This window comes from Corythoichthys intestinalis, chromosome 14 (assembly GCF_030265065.1).
Source record: "Corythoichthys intestinalis isolate RoL2023-P3 chromosome 14, ASM3026506v1, whole genome shotgun sequence".
Taxonomy (NCBI): Eukaryota; Metazoa; Chordata; class Actinopteri; order Syngnathiformes; family Syngnathidae; genus Corythoichthys; species Corythoichthys intestinalis.
The window spans coordinates 47125070-47147247 of record NC_080408.1 but is presented as its reverse complement, the minus strand read 5'-3'; the positions used below and the strand labels follow the sequence as shown (position 1 = coordinate 47147247).

The 22178-nt window shown below is 39.1% G+C and overlaps 1 protein-coding gene across 4 annotated transcripts in view; it reads left to right on the top strand.

Annotated features, from left to right (window-relative positions):
• slc39a6 (solute carrier family 39 member 6) overlaps window positions 1-22178 on the top strand; it is a 28546-nt gene that overhangs the window by 3445 nt on the left and 2923 nt on the right. For 3 of the 4 annotated variants that reach the window (XM_057858194.1, XM_057858196.1, XM_057858195.1), the window contains exons 2-11: window positions 790-979; window positions 1053-1353; window positions 1782-1920; window positions 4923-4982; window positions 5049-5218; window positions 5427-5600; window positions 6084-6156; window positions 7105-7473; window positions 8726-8806; window positions 12829-13019. In XM_057858194.1, coding sequence (XP_057714177.1) covers window positions 792-979; window positions 1053-1353; window positions 1782-1920; window positions 4923-4982; window positions 5049-5218; window positions 5427-5600; window positions 6084-6156; window positions 7105-7473; window positions 8726-8806; window positions 12829-13019 — 1746 coding nt within the window. In that variant the 5' untranslated portion in view covers window positions 790-791. The remainder of the gene's footprint in view (window positions 1-789; window positions 980-1052; window positions 1354-1781; window positions 1921-4922; window positions 4983-5048; window positions 5219-5426; window positions 5601-6083; window positions 6157-7104; window positions 7474-8725; window positions 8807-12828; window positions 13020-22178) is intronic. The other variant, XM_057858197.1, reaches the window with a different exon arrangement.

The following is a 22178-nucleotide window of genomic DNA, read 5'->3' as shown; positions in this document are numbered from 1 at the left end:
ACGTAGCGTTTGGTTTCACTTTTAATACAGTGGGAGACAAGAAAAGACAGGTATGTTTACTGTGTCTAAAAAAGACTGCAGCGGACAGCATGAAGCCAAACCAATTAGGACGTCAATTAAAGACATTAGAACCCAACCGCATTGATAAGCCGCTTGATTTTTTTTTTCCCCCCAGCGAAAACGTGTTGTCAAATTTTGCTAACAGTCGTCCTGCTTTACGAGTACTACAGCAGTGAACCAGTAAGCACAGTTGGCATCATGTAAGCTGCCATACAAAGTTGCTTAGTTCAACAAACCCCAGACCATAGAAAAGGAGTTAATACTATCGGCCGTGCTGGACCATACAAGAGCTGCAAAAATAAAAACTAAAAATTGTATGGCATATTGTACTCTCAGTTAATGTTGCTAATCAATTTGAATTTATTATTATTTGTTGATTTTATTCAATTTTTTCGGTATCAAATGGTCAAATAATGTCCTTTGAGTTCTTTTTTTTAATTCAGGCAAATTGATGTGCTTTAAGTCTTTTCTGTTACAAAAATGAGCAATGTTAATAAAGTTAGACTTTATTGTAAGTTGAAGCGTTTAGTTCTTCCTTGGGGGCGTAACAGAAAATAATTGAGAAGCACTTCTCTAGTGGAAAATTTCTGTTCTTTTATAAACAGTTTCATATTTTTAAAACGATAAATCGATTCTTAGTGGGAGCATGTCAGTTGGCCTTTAGCAGTGAAGGAGGTTTTTTTTTTTTTTTTTTGTTTTTTTGACTGAATAGTGTATTTTTCGCCACAGAGATGTTTTGGGGTGAGGCGATCCGGCCCATCTTGGTCGTTACTGTCTTTTTGACAGTGGCGCTGTCGGCACGAGACGACTCCAACAATAGCGCGGTTGACATCAGCAGAGCGCCTGTCTTGTCATCAGCAACAGACGCGCGGCTGGCTGAACAGAATCAGAAAAAACACCTGGAGGCGCTTTTTAACAGGTTGGCGCCTCTCTGCCCGTAGTGGACTTTCGAGCTGGGTGCTTTGTGACCGTCACTAACCCGATCCTTTCAGGTACGGCGAGAATGGGAGCATCTCCTTGGAGGGCCTGAAGCGCCTTCTGCGCAGTGTGGGTTTGGACCGCAACAGGATCGTGACTGTGCAGCACCACAACCATCACCACCATGATGAGCACAGTCACCATGACGAGCACGAGCACCATGACGAGCATGACCACCATGATGTACATGACCACCACGATGAACACGACCACCACGATGAACACGACCACCATGACGTACACGACCACCATGATGACCACAATCACCATGATGACCACGATCACCATGATGACCACGACCAACAGCAAGTTGAGGTGAGTTTGCAAAATTGCAGACCTGGAATTGCTTCCGTGCCAGTGATGGCAGTAGGTGTAGATCTTAGCCTGATAAAAGTGCATACACCACATACAGGTATGGTGCATAAATAAAGAGTTAATGAAAAAGAAAAAATAATAAGGTGGTGAATGAACATAGCCACTACTACTACTACATCGGGAGAGGGCCTCAAACAAAAGCCATTGCCATTGATGGTGATAGACAAGCAAGATCAGCTCTAAACTGAACTGTTTTTACGTTGAGCACACAGTACCACTTACACCACTTCAAAGAAGGAAATGCATCAATGACCCTGAACAACAATTTTCTGGAGAATGTTGTCCCTACAAATTACATGGTTATTCTTGTAACAATAACCACTAAAAAGAGAGAGATTCTAACATTGTGCCTTTTGTTCCTTCTCCAGTGTGAGAACGCATCCAGCATCCTTTGGTCACATGGGATGACTCTGGACGGCGGCCTCACCCTGGCTGACTTTGCCTATCTGTGCCCAGCGCTCCTGCGCCAAATTGACGACCGCGCTTGCATCTGGCACACAGGGAGAGGTGGGTAGAGTAGACATGAATTCTACTCAGGTAAGAGTAGCGTTACTTCAAAATAATAACACTCGAGTAAAAGTATAAGTAGTCATCCAAAAAAATGTACTCAAGTACAAGTAAAAAAGTACTTGATGCAAAGAATACTCAAGTCAGAGTAATATTGTGAGTGTGACATTTTTTTTTTTTTTTTCAACAATGGTAATTTTATTCTCAACTTTTGTTATAATGATACTGTGTACAATAACCCATTATGTAACCACATTAAAGTGCCTATGGCAGGATAAAAAGAAAGTCTTAAATAGCATTATTATGTGAATTACAATCATATGTTGAGACAATTCGACTATATACAACAATTTGGCAAAGCGCAGATGACGAGAAATTAGTCTTTTAATCTGCCGTTTAGCCCCTGCCTGTCATTATAGTGTTCTAGCGTCCCCCAACAATCTGATTAAAAATTCAGCCCATTGAGAGGGAATTATTCAGAATGAGGAAAATGCGACAAAGAGGGCCGCAAAAATGTCATAGCTTCAATCTCTCTACTCCAATATTTTTACAGGATATTCTTTTTATCTCAGTATTTTTCCCCAATTGCTAAATAAATGGTATGGTCATGACAAAAAACAGTTTTGTGCTAAATGGAATATGAAATATTAAAAATGCATTTTTTCAGTACGACATTGCAAAATTTGCAAAATTACTCCATAATGGTCAAAACTCTACTTCTTGCACTTTCCCGAACGATATTTTATGCCACCGGAGTCAGTACGGCTTTTGTCATTTCCCTGCCCTGGTTTCGGATAGCGTAAACAAACCAGGAGGCGTGACAGCTAGCCGACATGCTAACCCGAACCGAGTGATGTTTCAAAGTAATTTTCTCGCCTTTCGAAGCAAAAAATCACACAAAACTAGCCCGGATCATATCACACGGCGGCGGGGTTGTCGATTGTCCTTGCTAATCGGCAACCCGCCCGGCGGCGAGCGAATTACGGCTCGTCTTTCTCCTGCGGCGGGCAGGAGAGCTCGTTTGCCGGGGAAGCATGAAATTGGTAGAGCTACTCTTTGCATCACTGGCAAAAAAAATCTAATATGTAGAATAAAGAGGAAAAATGGAACAACTCTTGTGCATCCCAAAGAAGCGGAATAAGAGTAGCATTTTTTCTTCATAAATCTACTCAAGTATAAGTAAACTACTCTTAGAAGTACATTTTTCTCAAAAAGTTACTCAAGTAAATGTAACTGACTAGATGTAAAGCGTTACTACCCACCTCTGCACACGGGTGACGTGGAGTTTCACTGTACCTGGCACATGCTTCCTAACATAAAACATGGAACAAAGTATTAAATTAAATAAGCACAATAAGACTGAAAAGAATCCTTTTCGAAAGTCCAACTGCGAAAACAACCCCGGCATCACCCCCTGTCTGAGTTGGGGGGGGGGGGGGGGGCTCTACGGGGGCCAGTGTTTATATTTTCTTATGAACATGAGCAAGTTAATCCTAGCCTCCTGGACCGCGCCATGGAATCACACACTATGGAAAAGTACTCGCCGGCAGTGAAAAAGTAAACATTAAATTTGTCCTGTTATCACAATTTTGAGGAGAGTTCAAATGTTTCCAGAAAAGGGAGCAGCCACTTCTGTATGGAACCTCAAAAGGGTTCAAATTGAATAAATGAAAAAAAAATTATGAAATAAATATGTCTTTGTTAAATAATGAACAAATTGTGTTATGTGGCCCTTAAATGTTAAAATAGGTAATATTATTATAAAAAAAAGCATTTTTCACAAAATATTGTTTTAAATATATGATGTCGTTTTTCAGCACAATGAAATTTTACAAGATGCATAGTGCTTTTCACGAATAATTTGTTTTCATAATGTCTTTTTCCACAATCCTTTTTATTTCATAATGTAATTTTTCAGCACAATGAAGTGTGTGCTGTCAATCAAGCACATAAGGCGGAGTCAGTTAAGTGATTAGCCCAATCATGGAGTCTAGATAGCTGCGCTATAATTTGGTAGCGTCGATGTACTGTTAGGTAAGCTTTCAGAAGCATCTACTTTAAAACACAGCTGCTGAAATCCTTGCTCAGGCTGAGGTAAAAGCTGTTCATTACTAACAACCGGTTCGCAACTTCTCTTAGTAACTGTGTCAGTTATGCTACGAAATGTTAAGCGCAGCTAGCCAGCCTCCGTGATACATTCAGCCAATCACTTAACTGATTTCGCCTAATGTATTTGATTGACAGCACACGCTTCATTGTGCTGAAAAATGACATTAGGAAATAAAAAGGCTATTGTGGAAAAAGACATGATGAAAAACAAACACTTTGTGAAAAAACGCTTTTTATCTTGTAAAATCTCATTATGCTGAAAAACGACATTATGAAACAAAAATGCTATTGTGGAAAACAGCATTCTGAAATTAAATTAAATTTAAAAAAAAAAAACACTTTGTAAAAAATGTGTTTTATCTTCCATCCATCATCTACCGCTTAATCGAGGGTCGGGTTGCGGGGGCAGCAGCTTTAGCAGGGAAGTCCAAACTTCCCTCTCCTCAGCCACTTCAACCAGCTCCTCCGGCAGGATCCCAAGGTTTTCCCAGGCCAGCCGAGAGACAGACAGTCCCTCCAGCATGTCCTGGGTTGTAAAATCTTTTTTTATAAAAAGATTTACCTTATTTTACAATTTGAGGGCTATATTACACAATTTGTCTCTTATTTATCAAAGGGTATTAATTTCAAAATGTTGTTTTTATTCAGTTAATTTCGACCCTTTTGGGGTTCTGTACTTCTGTGCATAAGCTGGAGAAACGTAATAGAATTGTAATGACCAAATATGTGCAATTATATGTGAATAAATGAAAATCTATTCCTACAATATGTAGATATCTGGGCTGGTAGTGAATGAGTGAACTGATTGGCTACCATCAATTAACTTTTAATTCCACGACATATGAGTTGAACCTTGCACAGAAATGACATGGTCCCGTGTATCTCCTCTTCAGAGCATCATAACCACAGTCACCATGACGACCAAAGCGAAAGTAGCAAAAACATCGCAACAGGTGAGTCAACTTGGAACTTTGTTGAGAGTGCCAAAACTGAACGTGTGACTCGCGTGCGTCCGTAAGCATGGCTGGGCGGCTTCCTATCCATCACGGTCATCAGCCTCCTGTCGCTTGTGGGGGTGGTGCTCATCCCGCTCATGAACCGAGTCTTCTTCAAGTTCCTGCTCAGCTTCCTGGTGGCATTGGCCGTGGGGACGCTCAGCGGCGATGCTTTTCTGCACCTCATCCCACATGTGAGCACGCCTGCTGCTGTTTGTAACCACGAATTGGTCTGAATGATCATCTTTATACACTAGTAAATACGTATTACAGTAACGAGATGAATCAAACACTAATCCGTGATCAAAGAAATGTATTCTACAATAGTCATGGGTTCATGGTTTAGAGATGAATTTCACTCCAAACCCATCCTTTGTGTCGTTTGCTTTCCTTCCCACTCAGTCTCAAGGAGGTCACCAGCACCAACATTCGGAGGACCATATGCACCACCAACACGATGAGGACCACTTGGACGGCGTTTGGAAGGGTCTGACTGCTCTGGGTGGAGTCTACTTCATGTTTCTCATCGAGCACTTCCTGACGCTGGGAAAAATGTACAAGGAGAAGAAAAAGAGGGTGAGAAGTCATCTTTACTCTTACTGCATGTTACCCCTTAAATCAGCGTACACAATATACAGGTAGTCCCCGGGTTACTGACGACTTCCATTCCTACGCTGGCGATGTAACCCGAATTATACATGTAAATCGGAACTAACCCTTTAAGTACCCCTAAATACCCCCTAAATCTCAAAATAATTATCCATATCGTCTATTATTCGCCATTGTACTGCCCTTGCTAAGACGTTGGAGCTAAGTCCTAGCTAGACAGCGAGCTACCTCATAACCCAGGGACTACCTAAACACCAGAAGTCTCAAACATGCAGCCTGGGGGCCTATTGCAGCCCGCGGGATTGTTTTTTGGGCCCCCTACCGAACTGTTCAGAGCGTTCATTCAATCATCGACAGCTGTCCTTGTCCAAATGAATTGAAAGTCTATCGGTGTCGATGGCAATGAATGAGTTAATAAGTTTTTACAATGTGCGGTTTGCTCTTCTGTAGACGCAGAAGCGCAAAGGGGAGCCAGAAAAGCCCCTGCCAGCCCCGATGGAGGATGACATCAAGACATGTGAAGGTGTGTCATGAAGAAGAAAATGTTCTGAGAAATGACTTAGATCATTGTAGCAGCCACCATATGTAAACAGAGCTTTTCCGGTAAAAATTCATTCTTGGGAATAAATTAAATCCCTGCATTCTTTAAAGATATGGATGTAAAACTGTCTCGATTCTTGGTTCAAAGCAAAAAAAAAACCCTGCAGTTAGCATTTATTATATGTAAATATGTCGAAGTACGATGCTAGTCTGTCAGTCAATATGGCGGCTGCCATATGTAAACAGAGATTTTCCGGTGAAAATTCTTGTGAATAAATGCTTGCATCCCTAGATTATTTAAAGATATGGACGTAAAACAGTCTCGATTCTTGGTTAAAAGCAAAAAAAAAAAAAAAAACGTGCAGTTAGCATTTATTTTACGTAAATATGTCGAAGAATTATGCTAGTCTGTTAGATAATGTGGCGGCAGCCTCACAACAAAAAGCTTTTTCACGTTGAAAATTCTTATGAAAAAAACAAAAAAATATGATAATTACCTTGAATCCTCGAACAAATCACTCCTGAGACAATCCTTCCTGTTTGTATGCGGTACAGCTTTCGTTCTTTTTCAACATAAATCCAGCATTGGATCGCTAAATGTGTCGCTTTGACCGACAGCGAATAACTGAAGCGGATTGTGGGATGGCCCCCTACTTGAAGGCGTGGAGCTGTTGAGGTCGAATCTGACCTGTCAACATCATTTTGAAGTCTATGCTTCCTGTTCATTGGTCACTTCCTGTTGATTTTGGGGCATTTTTGGGTCATTTCCTGATGATTTTCGGGCCCTTAGAGGACACTTTCTGTAATTCATTCGAAGAGTTTAGTTCCTAAGAGCCACAAGATTTCACCTCTATCATCGTCAACGGTGATTTGAAAATTTAAGTATCGTTACAACAGTATTCCACACCTGATTTTTCGCTCGGTCCTCCAGCAGACGTGGAAACCAACGGCGGTGGAGTGTTTGCCGAGCGCCCCGATGAGGATGGTGTGGCGGAGGAGGAGCAAGTAATGCTGAAGCTGTCGCCAATGACAGCGGTGGCGGCAGCTTCGGGCTACACAGCGGAGGACTGCGAGAACAAATGCCACTCGCACTTCCATGACACTGTGGGCCAGGCGGACAGCCAGCACCACCACCACCACGATTACCACCATATCCTACACCACCACCACTCCCAGAACCACCACCCACACAGTCACACGTACCCGCGCCACCACTTCAAGGACGCCGGCGTGGCCACGCTGGCCTGGATGGTCATCATGGGGGACGGCCTGCACAACTTCAGTGATGGCCTGGCTATTGGTGAGCTGCCGCCGCTTCCCTGCTTCTCAAGATTTTTGACAGCAGAATTTCGAACACTGAATTTGAGTTTGTTTTTCTTAAGCATCAAAATTCAGCTGAAAAAAATGAGCCACAAGAAAAAAATCAGTAGGAAAAATTTAGTTGCAAGAAAACATCAGTCGCAAAAAAAATCGGCTACAATAAGATAATTTACGAAAAAATTACTACAACTACAAAAATTAACCTGCAAAAAAAGAAGAGTTTTGAAAATGGCTGCAAAAAAAAATGTTAGAAAAAATTCAGTTGCAATCGTTCATTCATTCATTCATTTTCCATGCCGCTTTTCCTCACGAGGGTCGCGGAGGTGCTGGAGCCTATCCCAGCTAACTCGGGGCAGTGGGCAGGGGACACCCTGAACTGGTTGCCAGCCAATTGCAGGGCACAAGGAGACATACAACCATTCACGCACACACTCATACCTACGGACAATTTAGAGTGTTCAATCAGCCTACCAAGCATGTTTTTGGGATGTGGGAGGAAACCGGAGTTCCCGGAGGAAACCCACGCAGGCACGGGGAGAACATGCAAACTCCACACAGGAAGGCCGAAGCCTGGGATTGAACCCTTGATCTTAGAACTGTGAGGCAGACGTGCTAACCACTCAGCCACCATGCCGCCACAGTTGCAATCGGTTGCTAAAAAAAAAATCCAGTTGCAAAAACAATTTTACAAAAATAGTGGTTGCCCAAAAAATTCAGTTACAAAGGAAATCCGGTGCCAAAAAAATTCAGCCGCAGAAAAATTCAGTTCCAAACGAAATTGGTTATCAAAAAAATTCAGCCGCAAAATAATCAGTTGCAATTAAAATATTAATAAATTATTTTCTTATATCAAAGAAAATGTAAATAAAAGTGAACTTTTTGATATTCGCCCTCCCACTTCAAAACGATTGGACGTCTACTTGTGACAAACACACCATAGAAGTGTGAGTGGACTCCACATGATTGAAAGTCTAGCATTATTGCCAATGGCACTGAAAGAGTTCACGAAGTCTAGCATCTTTGTCAATTGCACTGAAAGAGTTCACTGTAAATTCAGGTTAACCTGCTAGCAGAAAGGTGAAAACCAAATCACTCTATTCATAGACCAGAAATTTCACTACACTTGGACCATTTTTTTTTTAGGGAACGTGAAAGTGAACATCAGCCTGGGTCATTTTTCAAATTAGAGTTGACTTGTTATTTGATTGATTGATTGATTGATTGATTGACAGGCGCTGCATTCAGCGAGGGTTTGTCCAGCGGCTTAAGCACATCAGTGGCCGTCTTCTGTCACGAGCTTCCACACGAGTTGGGTAAGTTTCTTCTCCAGGTCGAATCCCGGCCAGTTATGGAGGACAGGAAGTGGTCAAATTCTGTTAAATTTTTTTTTAAAATCCTTAACCCATTATAGGTCACTCATTTAACTGATTGTCGGCCAAGAGATCCATTTCAGCCAAAATGGATTGGACATCTAGTGCCGTCAATGGCACTGAAACATTGTAGTCAGTCCTCCCAGTTTAAATGAATTGGACAGTGACATCTATTGTTATCAAAGCTAAATACCATGGGGAAAAAAACCCAACAACTTTAAGTTGTTTTTTGGGGCCCAGGGTGTATTGGTTTGTTTTTATTTATTTTTATTGACGTTTTATTAATTTATATTTTTATTTAAAATATAAAAATATTTTCAAAATACAATAATGATTAATTATATATGTACAGTACAGGCCAAAACTTTGGACACACCTCATTTGTGCGTTATCTTTATTTTCATGACTAGTCACATTGTAAATTCTCACTGAAGGTGTGTATGTCATACTCTTATTGTGAAACATTAAATCTGTTCAGACCAACCGGACACTTAGACTTCCATTCTCCGTGTCAAACAGCTGAACAGGACAGGTTAAAAAAAAAAAAAAGTAAATTCTCACTGAAGGTAATAAAACTATGAAAGTGTGGAATTATGTACTTAGCAAAAAAAAAAAAAAAAAGGTGAAATAACTAAAAACATGGATACAATTCTAGTTCTGTATCTTCAAAGGAGCCACCCTTTGCTCTTGATTACTTTTTTGCACACTCTTGCTATTCTTTTTTTGTTTTTTTCTTGTTTTGTTTTTTGTCCTGTTCAGTTGTTTGACACAGAGAATGGAAGTCTGAGTGTCTGATTAGTCTGAACAGTTTTAATGTTTCACGTCTGAATATGACATGCATAGTTCTTGCCATTCTCTTGATTGGGGCTGTCCCAAACGATTATTTTTCTCACGATTAAACTGCAGACTTTTTTTAACAATTAGTCAACTAGTGCAATGATTTTTTAATGATTTTTTTTTTTTTTTTTAAACTAGCAATTAAATTTATGTTGACGATCATTAATTCAGAAAAAAAACGTTTTGGAACACTTAAATTATTAAATTACAAATAAACACATAAATAACGATAATAAATCCCAAATGAACAATGAGGTCAAATGCTGATGGCATTAACTAATGCAAAAGAATGGAATGTAAACAGGTTCAGAACACTGTGACTTTACTTTTCCAACAGGATTCAAAACAATTCTTACTTTCTCTTTTTGTGGTATGGCTATATTGTTCCCAGCATTAGAGTGAGCACCAGCTGAGCAAATAAATATCATGTATCACCGGTGTGAAGTACATGAAAAAAACGTATTGATGCACGTTGATACGATGTTACAACGGCGTATTAGGGCCAAATAAAAGTTGTACTATTGCTAAGAGGGAAAAAGTCTCATTTATTTTGTAGGGGTAATGTAGCTGGCTAAGCATTTTACATACATGTACTTTTGCCGGGAGGTATGACGAAGAATTAGTATAAATTCTTATATTGATTATAATTTGATGTAGAAGAAGCAAAATAATAAGGATGTCCTTATTTGTAAAACCGATTCCAAAACATAACATGCTTTCAATATTGTTGATTTTAACGGAGGCGGTGACGCGCTACGTAACATACTTAGCTGTTTTGTCAGCTACATTAGCCCGACATTAGCCCCTAATACTTTGTCGTACGACCCATATAAAGGCAACATCAATAAAAAATGTCGTTATATGGGCTTACGATCCGCCAGCATATTGTCTCCTGTCGTCTTCCAAAATTATACCTGGGTGACGGCACTTCAGGTGTTCATTCACGGCCGACGTGCTGCCGTGGTATGCAATCTTGGCATTGCAGAGATTGTACACGACTGGGTACCCTCCTTTGTTGCGTTGAAAAAAGTCCATGATTTGGTCACTCTGGTGTGCTTATTTGGCTTTGAGCCGCTTTCCCCGTTTGAATCCCGAGCGTCCGCCATTCCCGACTTTCCACGTGTATAATTTTTTAACCCTTTATTACCCGTCGACGAGATTGTGTGCTCGTCGACGCATTTACGTACGTCATCGATGACGTCGACTAGTCGGGACAGCTCTACTCTTGATGAGCTCAAAGAGAGAGTAAAAAATGGTAAATGGACAGTACTTATATAGCGCATTTATCTGCATGGTTACCATGCCCAAAGCGCTTTACATTAGCACACATTTACCCGTTCACACACACATTCACAAACCAATAGCCCTTTGGTCCAAGGACAGCTCTAGCTACCAACTGCGCCACGGCCGCCCTGTGTCACCTAAAATGTTTTTTGACTTCACAGGTATGCCTTTTCAGGGCTGATTAGTGGAATTTATTGCTTTATCAGTGGGGTTGGGACCTTTATTTGTGTTGCATTTAATGAGGTGTGTCCAAACTTTTGGCCTTTTAATGTATACATACATATGGCAGGAAGTTCCGCTATGAGACCCCCAATTAGGCCAAATTCTAAAAGTGTCCTATATGCAAGTGTGATACATCATTGAATTACAGTTTTTGATTGGGCTTGATTTGTGCATAGAAAAAAACATTTCCAGGGAAATTTTAGAGGATAAATTCCAATGCCCTAATATTTTATTTTTTGCAGTGGGCTTTTAAAATACTTTGTCAATTATGATTAAAGAATGTGAATGCAAGTTACTGAGAATAAAAGGCTCCATATGCATAAAGAGAACATATAAATATAAGTCCATAACAATATTTATTGTATTTAGCCTTTTAGCCTAGGACCTAGGCTTTATGATTTAAGCATCTAATGTATCTAATACATCAATATCATCCCATAATAAGCTATCCAAACTGCAACAAGGGTCGAAAAGATAATAGACAGCATCCTAGTCAGTTAGCCTACTGTGTCCATAATTCTCTCGCGAGCGTTCGACTGCAATTTGTGTCGTTTTGTGGCTTTCCGGTACCTCAAGGTGAGAGCATGAGAGAGCATAATTGAAGACACCATGATTTTAATGAGATGTTGTTGCATACTTACCATGTTTCGATGCAAAAACTCCGTGTAGCATGTATCACCGAATGTCAAGACACAACTGTGAATGGCCACAGCCGGACTTTGTGGGGATTTTATGGGTGAAACAAGGTAATATAACAAGGTCGCGATGCAGAATTCACAGACAACAAGGAGTGGTCGAGTTTTTGTTTTTCAAATATTTACACTTTTAAACTTTTTTTTTTTTTTTTTTTTTTTCAAATTTTCTTTGTTTGGATCGATTATTTATCATGTAAAACATCAGGGAAAATATGACAGTAACAAAAAAAATACAATTAAGCCATAGTTATGAGGTACACTACCGCTCAAAAGTTTGGGGTCACAAGTGACTCCAAACTTTTGAACGGTAGTGTAGATATCAGTGACCTATTTACAGACACTATTTTTTTCCCGTTGTGACGTAATTCGTTTAAAAGTTTAAAATATGCGAGTGAGTAATTTTTTAGTCTTTTTTTTTTTTTTTTTTTTTTAACTAAATATTAAACATCAATTAATTTCGAATAATAATTATAATTACTTCTTTTTATGGTAAAACGGACAAATAAAAATAGTCCGAGGGCCTAATGCGCCATGGAACTGCTATGGCAGCATATAGACATATTGTTCTATCAAACACAACAGTTCTTTTGGCTCAAAATGCAGCACTTTATTTCAAAGAGGGGTTCATGAGCAGAAACTGCTTTTTCTGCCTTGTTCGTGTTTTCAGCCATATATATAGTCAGAATTATCACCTGTCCATGTATTTGAATGGCAAGACTTCATTAGGTTACAATTTTTTGTGTTTTGAAAAATTTTAAATAAATCAATAGAAATTGAAATTCATAAAAAATACAAGGGAAAGAAGTGTTGAAATAAATACGGATTGAAATAAATAAAAATTGAAATATCATTACAAATTGAAATGGGAAAAAAATACTACATGTAACAAATATTGAACGATATATTAATTGACTTTGGCTGTTTCAGGTGACTTTGCCGTACTGCTAAAGGCCGGCATGACGGTGAGGCAGGCCATCCTGTACAATGTGCTGTCTGCCACCACGGCCTACCTGGGCATGGTGACTGGAATCATCATTGGCCATTACGCCGAAAACATAGCCATGTGGATTTTCGCCCTGACGGCCGGCCTCTTCATGTACGTGGCACTGGTGGACATGGTGAGTGGACGCTGTCGGCCTGTTCAAGCACTTTTCTTGTCACTACCAGCTGCTCGCCTTCACGGGCAGCATACATTTAATGAAGAAAAGGGTTTTAAAAAAAACAATTAATACATGAAATTATAAAAATGAGACATTTATTATTTTTTTAAAAAGTGTATAAAAGTGCAAATGAATTCATCTTGGTAAAGTGGCATTGAATTATTTCTAGTCGGCTTTATAGCAAATTTTTGCAATTTTTAATTTGCATGAAATAATGTCGGGAGAAATTTTTGGAAATCTAGGGGTTTTCTAGGGGGATTTTTGTGGGGGTTGGGGTTGCCCATGACATTCGCCTGGAATTGGTCTTCAATTCTCTTTTAAACTCTTCTATAGTCTTCAGTTTCACTTTCTGGAACCCAGTCGGTTCCCTGAACTCCCTTTACAGTGATACCTCAACATACGAACACATCGACATGCGATCCTTTCGACATCCGACGTAAAATTTGATTCGTCATTTGTCTCCATATATAATGACATGGTCGAAATACAGTGGCACCTCTACATACGAAGTTAATTCGTTCCAGGACCTTTTTTTGTAAGTCAAAATGGTCGTATGACGAGCAGGATTGTCCAATAAGAAAACATTATTATTTCATTAATTCGTTCCACAGCCCAAAAACCTACATTAAAGCCTTAATAAATACTTCTGTTACTATTGCAAATGGCAATTACAAAGACCAAAACAAATAAATTATGAATAAAAATCAGAATAATAATAGAATAATAGTAATAATAATAATTATACCTGTAATAATTTAACGAATCAGGTTCTAATAAGGCGGACTTTTTTGCTGTACCTGAATGCACCACGGGGCTGACGTGACACTGAGCAAGAGAGCGCAGCTCTATTTTACTTCCTGTTTTGTTGCTGGCGTCAGTGTTGCACAAGTGGATGGAATAAATTAATAGAAACCTGACGAAGCTGGCGATTTCTTTGGCGATATTACCACAAAAAGAATTGTCACCTTAACATATAAAGACTGGCGAACGGAGGAGGACCGCTGGCCGAGATCTATCATTTACATCTTCATTTCAATGGTAAACGTCACCTTTTCTTTTTTTCTCCACCTGCACTAACTTTTTTGGATGTAGTGTTGATTTCTCTCACAAGAAAATCAGCCATGCGTCCAACTTCCGGCAAAACAAACTGCGGCGCTGTCAAAAATCGTCGTATTTCGAGCATGTCATTGGGTGTCCAAACAAATGGCGAGTCAAATTTTACGTCGGATGTCGAAAAGATCATGTGTCAATGTGATCATATGTCGTGGTACCACTGTACCATGATTTACAACAGCGATTAATTGCATTGTTTTCCCGCAAGACTGCAGCACGGCGGGTTTTCTTTTTTAGGGAAATAAACATGTGTCCCTAGAAGCTGAGCGCAAGTGGTGAAAAAAAGGAAAAGGTGATGCTTACCATGGAATACTTGTTTACCATTAAGATGAAAATGATAGAAAAATATGAGCATGGTGTGCGTGTCAGTCAACTGGCTCGACAATACGGCCGGAATATGTCTACAATCTCTTTTTTTATAATGCTAGGGTGGTAGCAGGTATAGCGTCTGATGCGTCTCATAGATATCGCATGTATATAGATTAGATGCGAAATGACAGACTCGGTGGCGTTAGTAAACAGCTGCCACCTTAAAGCAGTAGACTTCTCAGCGCTAATAAATAAGATTAACGCTACTCTCCCTTGCTCACGTAACGTTAGCCCTGCGGAGGGTTAGGTTTTTATTAATTATGACTACTGTCGATGCTTGGCTAATGTGTCTTACATACAGGCTTTATTTAATCTGTAAAAACATGGCGCTGTAGCGTGATGAGGGTGTAAAATAAAAACAAAGCTAACTGTCAATTTTAGCTCAGTAGTCATTGCTGGATAAAACACCAAGTTTCATTGGTCATTAATGTGCTCCAATGCAGCAGGTATCATACATTTATTTTGAACACTGCAAAAACTCAACATCCTATCAGGACTCACAGTTTAGACTAACTTAAAACTTAACTAGAACTTAGAAATAGCTTAACACAAATGGAAATTCAATTGAAACACGTGGGGAACTTTTAAGTGATGTGTGTTATCAAGCGTAATGCCATTTTTAGGTAAGAATGAAGATTTTTTTGATGAAATCTAAAAGTTTTTTGAATGAAAGCAGTGAATTGTTATTATTATTTTTTAATTCTAGTCACATCTGAGATGCAATTGTTGGCTGTTTTCAACAACGTACCTAAAAAATAAAGACATTGATTGACTGAAAATGGTTTAATATTAGAGGAAATGTCTTGTTTTCTCATGTATATTTATCAGAGGTGTGTATCGGCACTGCCCTCACGATTCGATTCGATTACGATTCAGAGGGTCACGATTCGGTTCGATTTGGCAATGCATCGCGATGCATTAAAGCCTGGGATGCATTAAAATTCTCAAGCAAAGCATATTTTTCGTGAATCATGAGGCAAAACAAGCGGTCAGACATTAAACATAGTTTTTATCTTGTGTCACTCCTGGTTGAAGTCAAATGAAAATAGTATACTTTAGAGCTGTCCCGACTAGTCGACATCGTCGACGTCATCGATGACGTAAATCCGTCGACGAGCACAACATCCCATCGACGGTTAATAAATGGTTAAAAAATATATGCGTGGAAAGTTCAGAACTCTGTATGCAAGCGGGGAAAGCGGCACAAAGCCAAAAAAAGCGCACCAGAGTGTCCAAAACATTGACTTATTTCAAAGAAACAAAGGAGGGAACACTCTTGTGTCCTGTCTCTTCAGTGCCAAGCTTGGCTGCACGTCGGCCGTCAATAAACACCCAAAGCGCCGTCGCCCAGTTTTTAAGTCAATCTAACTAACTAATGACATGTTTTATTGAAGTTGCTAAGCCTGTCACGATATGCAATGAGTCCATTTATCGCACGGCAAATAAAAATGTGGGCGGTAATTTTCACAGCTGCCTTTTATAGCTGCGCACGTGCATGCGTGCATACATTAGTGCGTGCGTGCTGATGGCATATGAGTCTCGAGTTCCTTTCTCTTATCAACACGCTGTAGAATTAAAGTTCAGACATACAAAATAAGAAAACACATCTATATTAAACACTGTAACGTTAGCACTGCTACACTGAGGTGAATGGGGGGAAAAGGCAACTTACTTTAGCCTGCTATAAAACTTTGGCAGTCGTCTCGTGAAAGCAAACTTGCGGTTAAAAGGTGACACTTCAGACATGAAAAATCGCTGGTTAACAGCATTTGCAAACGAAAAAAATGACCAAAAAAATCTATTATTGACACTACATGCAATGACAAAAAAGTGCTTTTTTTGCGGCATGTAAAGCTGAAGTTAGCGGTTTAGCGAACGTACTTCCGGTGAACATTTCAAAATAAAAAGCATGTCATGCTCATCATATAAATAGCGATTTCTGAAGTTAATCCCACATAGGCTACTTCAGAATTCAGATTCTACACTAAGCCTTTAAAATGACACCCTTTATGAAAAATCTGATTGGCAATGAATAATTATTATAATTATTATAATACTATTATATATATTACTATGCTATACTATTAATGCTCGGTGTTTTTTTAAGAATTGTTTTGTATCATGTTGGAAAGGCGAAGTCAGTGTTCTGAATCTGTTTACATTCCATTCTTTTGCACTAGTTAATTCTATCAGCATTTGAACTCATTGTTTATTTGTGATTTATTATTGATTTACGTGTTTATTTGTACTTTAATAAATAATTTAAGTGTTCCAATATGTTTTTGTGAATTGATAAGCGTCAACAAAAATTTCGTTGCTAAATTAGTTTTAAAAAAAAAAAAAAAAAATTTTTTTTTTTAATTATTAGATTAGTCGACTAATCGTAAAAATAGTCGGCTGACTAGAAAAAGAGAAAATTAGTCGTTTGGGACAGCCCTAGTATACTTTTAGATATATATATTAAAAAAAAAAAAACTGATCAAAGCATTTAATTTGTGCTTTGAATGAGACCACGGCTTTCTCTTTTTTTTTTTTTACACACAGTAACACTCCCTCTTTCTCCGCTTCAGCCATTGTTATGTTATGTCCTATCTCTCTGCTCTCTCGATTGCAACTGCACATGTCTGTGACGTTACTCCGGTGAGGAAGCAGATTTGGGTTCCTTGTCCCCCCTGCATTGCTTTGAATGTTAAGTAGCTTCCTCTACAGGTAAACATGAGAATAATAGTACAAATGGGGCAGCCAAATCCGTTGCATCACCGGAATTGCGCAGGGGAGATTTTTGAACGTACTTGTTTTAGAGCCTAGTTCGGGCCAAAAAAATCCAGCCCGACCCGACCCGGCCCGGCCTGTGCGTATTAAAGCCTGACCCGGCCCAAGCAATTAACTTACCTTGCAGGCCCGGGCCCGAAAAAACCTGAAATTTAATTTTTTATTTGTATGCCCGAGCCCGAAAACCCCCCGAAATTTTACGTTTTATTTGTAGGCCCGCGCCCGGAACCCCCCCAGCCCCCCCCCCCCTAAAATGTACGTTTTATTCGTAAGCCCGAGCCCATTTTATTTGTGAGGACTCAGGTGGGGAGGAAATGCGGGGATGCGATGCGTGGTTGCGATTTTTGTGACGATGCTATGTGCATAACGATAACAAATTAAAGCCTGTCTTTTGTAACAAACTCTCCCAGTTAAACAAGACTGTAAGATGCATATTCAATAAACATTTATGTCTTTGATATTTTTGTGTCTGTTCTATCAGGTGGATAGTTCATGGGTCATTTCCTCGGCAAAATGCAATAGACATTTGTTTTAATTTCTTCAAGTTGGCAGAAAAAAACGCAAGTTTTCTTTAAAGGGCAACTGAAGAGCTTTTCAGATTTCGCTCTTAAGTGTTTTACTCAGTTGAATTGTATTAAATGCATCATTTGCTCGCTCAAAAAGTCACATTAAAAAAAAAATAATAATTGACCGCGTAGTTTTTAAGTTATGGCCATAGCAACACCATAGCAACGAGGGACGCGCCGTCCTGCCGACCGCTACCTCATGACGTAACTTCCAGGAAGCCTCGCCACCACTCTGAACACGGAAATATAGCACCACGTTATCCTCGCCATATATTGCAAACATTTTCTGGGTTTTACTCGCGGAATTCGTCATGCCATCTCGATGTGTAGCGATGAATTACTCACAGGAAGACTCGAGACTCTAGGAGTGGTCCAAAAAAAAACTTCTGCAAAGGTTTGGACCGTTTTTGTTAGCATGCATACAGGTCCCCAATCGGCTCATTGTTTTCATCATTTCAGCCACGACAGCTTTGAAAACCTACAACAATGCAACCTTGGTTTTACAAAGACGTAAGTAGAACTTTAATGGCTTTTTTTGATAAACTAGGGGGACTCCTACTGCCTGTTTGTTGAAGTGCGACATTTTTTTTTTTTTTTTTTTTTGCTGCTGGCTTGTCATAAGTAGATAGGTTGGCTGACATGTCGTCTACTCATGTGATTTTATTACTATATCAATGGGTGTTATGTAAATTCAAATGTTATGCTATGTGGAGAGCATGGAAAAATATACAACCATGTAATCGCATTCTCTCTAATAAAAAAAATCACGATGCTGGATTTAGGCTTACCACTCACTCTCCCGTTCGTGAAGTGTCGAGCTGTCAAATAGCGTCATGGCGCCATCTGCTGTGTCAAGTAAATCGCCGTCATCTGACGCCTCAGGTTCAAACATGTAGGGATTAATTGTAGTTCATCTTTCCTGGGAGCCTTTGCCATCGGTAGCGTCACGAAAGAGCGATCCTGAATGGTTACCTTTGGTGGAAGTATCACTGACATCGTTGTTGCTGCTATGCTAGCTGTGGGTAGTCTTCTGTTGCCTACGTCACACTTCCGGGTTTGCGAAGGGACAATTAACGGAGTGCAAAAAAACTAAAAAAACGCAAATTATCCTTACAATTACGTGTTGATAATGTCATGGTTGTTTTGACGAACTCGTCCAAAGTTTATATTCATAAAATTACACCAAAATCCGGAAAGGTCTACAGTTGCCCTTTAATGTTTAAATAGTAAATTTTCTGATCATTATAAATACATTTACACAACGAAATAACGCTGGAAAGGTTTTGTTAAATTTATTTCTGTGTGGGATATTTTGCTCACTACGCGCCTCTATGACAATGAGAGGAACAGCAGCATATTCCCAAAAAAAACCTAAAATACTTTTAAACAACATTCTTTATTTTAATGACTCTCATTAGAACACACAAAAGAACAACCTGCCTTAAGGAGCACTGAAAAAAAAAAACATTCAAAGGAACACCACGATGTCCTGCTTAGCACGAAGAGGTGCAGCCCTCGAAACAAATGATATTAACGATGTTTGACTAATATCATCTTTTAGGTCAGTACAGTTTTTTAAATGCCTGCTCAGCGTCAAGGTGCCAGTCTTTCTGCTCTCGTACGAGAGCAAAGCGCCACATTTGTTGCATTCGGCAAGGCCAACACGGTTTTCTGTAGCATCTTCCACTATCGATTTAAATCCTTTCTACACACTCTTTTCAATCCCCCCGTCTTTAGTTTGCGTTTCACCTCTTCTTGCTCCATATCGAAATTCGAAAAGGAAATACGAGGATGCAGTTGCAGACTCGCGGAGAAGCCAAAGCGCGAGGGAAAGATTAAAAGCGCCTTCTCTCTATTTTATCCAATTTATTTATTTATATAACAAATATTCCTTAGTTTAACATCCATACATCGTTTTAGTATACAAATATATATTTATTTTAAAAAAAAAAAAAAGCGAGCGAGAAGTCCGGCTAGACCCGACCCGAAAGTAAATCATTGACATTTTGGGCCCGACTCGGCCCGAAATTCGGGTCGGGTTCGGGTTAGGGCTCAAGATCTAGGCTATTATATATTTATATTTATACATATGTATTTCAAAATGCGCTGAATCGATTCGGCTTGTTGCTCACATCGAATCGAATCGTCCATGCCACGCATCGGGATGCATCGCCGCATCGATTATTGTTGACACCAGTAATATTTATAATTGTTCTTTACCTTAAAAAATGTTTTATCGGATTACTCAATTAACTCATTTGCTCCCAAAAACTTATAAATACATTGTTTTTAATTGCTTCAATGTCCCCAAAACGTATTTATACGTCTTTTGCATTTATTTTTTTTTACAATCGGCATCTCTAGGTTGCCATCTATGGAGGTAGATTTGTGTCTTTATTATTCAATCAAAAAAAAAAGTTGCTTCAATCAAATAAAAAGTTGCTTCAATCAAAATATATATTTTCAATCGAAGAAAACGTCTCTTCAATCAAAAAAAATGTGTTTGAATGCAAAAATAAATTTGAAACTCAAAAAAATATATTTGAAAACTATTTTTCTTTGATTGAAATTTTTTTTTTTTGATTTAAGTCAAGTTTTTTTTAATTATGGTTATGGTGTTATGGTGTTATACTTATATAGCGCTTTTCCACCTTTTGAAGCACCATTTTTGATTGAAGTCATGTCATTTTGCGTTTGGACCACATTTTGGCTAGGACATTTGTGTCTTTATTATTCAATCAAAAATGAAGTCGCTTCAAACAAACAAAAAAATATTTTCAAAAGAAAAATCACTTTAATCCAAAATTTTTAAAAATTCAATCATAGAAAAAAAGGTTTGAATGTGAAAAAATATTTGAGACTCAGAAATTCGTATTTGAACACTTTATTTTTCATTCAAACCGTTTTCTTTGATTGAAGCAATCCTTTTTGTGTTCAAGCCATATTAGGTGTAGGACATTTGTGTCAAAATCATTCAATCGCAATAAAAGTTGCTTCAATCAAAAAACTATTTTTAATCAAAGAAAAAAATCATTTGCAAAGATATATATTTTTTGAAAATATATTTTTTTTATTTGAAATATATATTTTTTTTTATTGAAGTATCACTTTTTTTGAAAAGCAAAAAGTTTTAAACTTTTTTTTTTTTTTCAAAGTGGAAAAAGTTTTGAACACACTTTTTTTTTTGAAGTGGGAAAAGTTTTGAAGGCACTTTTTTTCGATTGAATCATTTTGACACAAAGATTCAACTTCAACGCTAGTTCCGGTGTGTTTGAGTGGCAGCTGATTGCGCCAATGGCATAAAAGTATGAAGCAAGAATAATGGCCATTGGCCACCAGGTCTCCATCCAGCCATCGGAGTCTCCTGGAGTCCAAGCCGAATATAGGGCACTGGTAAGGGGGTGTAACATCGGCATTTCACCGGAGTACGGTGCCCTGCTGCTTAATGTGATTCAACACGGCGAACTTCACCCGCTGCCCTGACGTGACGGTTGGCAATCGGTTCCAACCGGAGTGTCCGCGACGCGCCGGTACAAGAGTGGTCGGCGAGTGGCCCGACACTAGCCTGCCCAGTAAGCGAGTGGACTACCGGCAAGTCGCCGGCGTCCACGCCTGGAGCCCCGTCACTTCAACTTTGAATGAGTGTCGTGTCATTCGCGGACCATCCACTCGACAGCCGGCCTCCGCGCCTGGGGGGTGATATAGGGGTCCGACCAGTGTGCCGCGACAGGCCAACGTGCCGTTGCGGGTACTCCGGTGAAATGCCGATGTTACACCCCCGTACCAGTGCCCTATATTCGGCTTGGACTCCAGGAGACTCCGATGGCTGGATGGAGACCTGGTGGCCAATGGCCATTATTCTTGCTTCATACTTTTATGCCATTGGGGCAATCAGCTGCCACTCAAACACACCGGAACTAGCGTTGAAGTTGAATCTTTGTGTCAAAATGATTCAATCGAAAAAAAGTGCCTTCAAAACTTTTCCCACTTCAAAAAAAAAAAAGTGTGTTCAAAACTTTTTCCACTTTGAAAAAAAAAAGTTTAAAACTTTTTGCTTTTCATAAAAAGTGACACTTCAATAAAAATATATATATATTTCAAATTAAAAAATATATTTTAAAAAAAAATATATTTTTGCAAATGATTTTTTTCTTTGATTAAAAATAATTTTTTGATTAAAGCAACTTTTATTGCGATTGAATGATTTTGACACAAATGTCCTACCCCTTATATGGTTCAAACACAAAAAGGATTGCTTCAATCAAAGAAAACAGTTTGAATGAAAAATAAAGTGTTC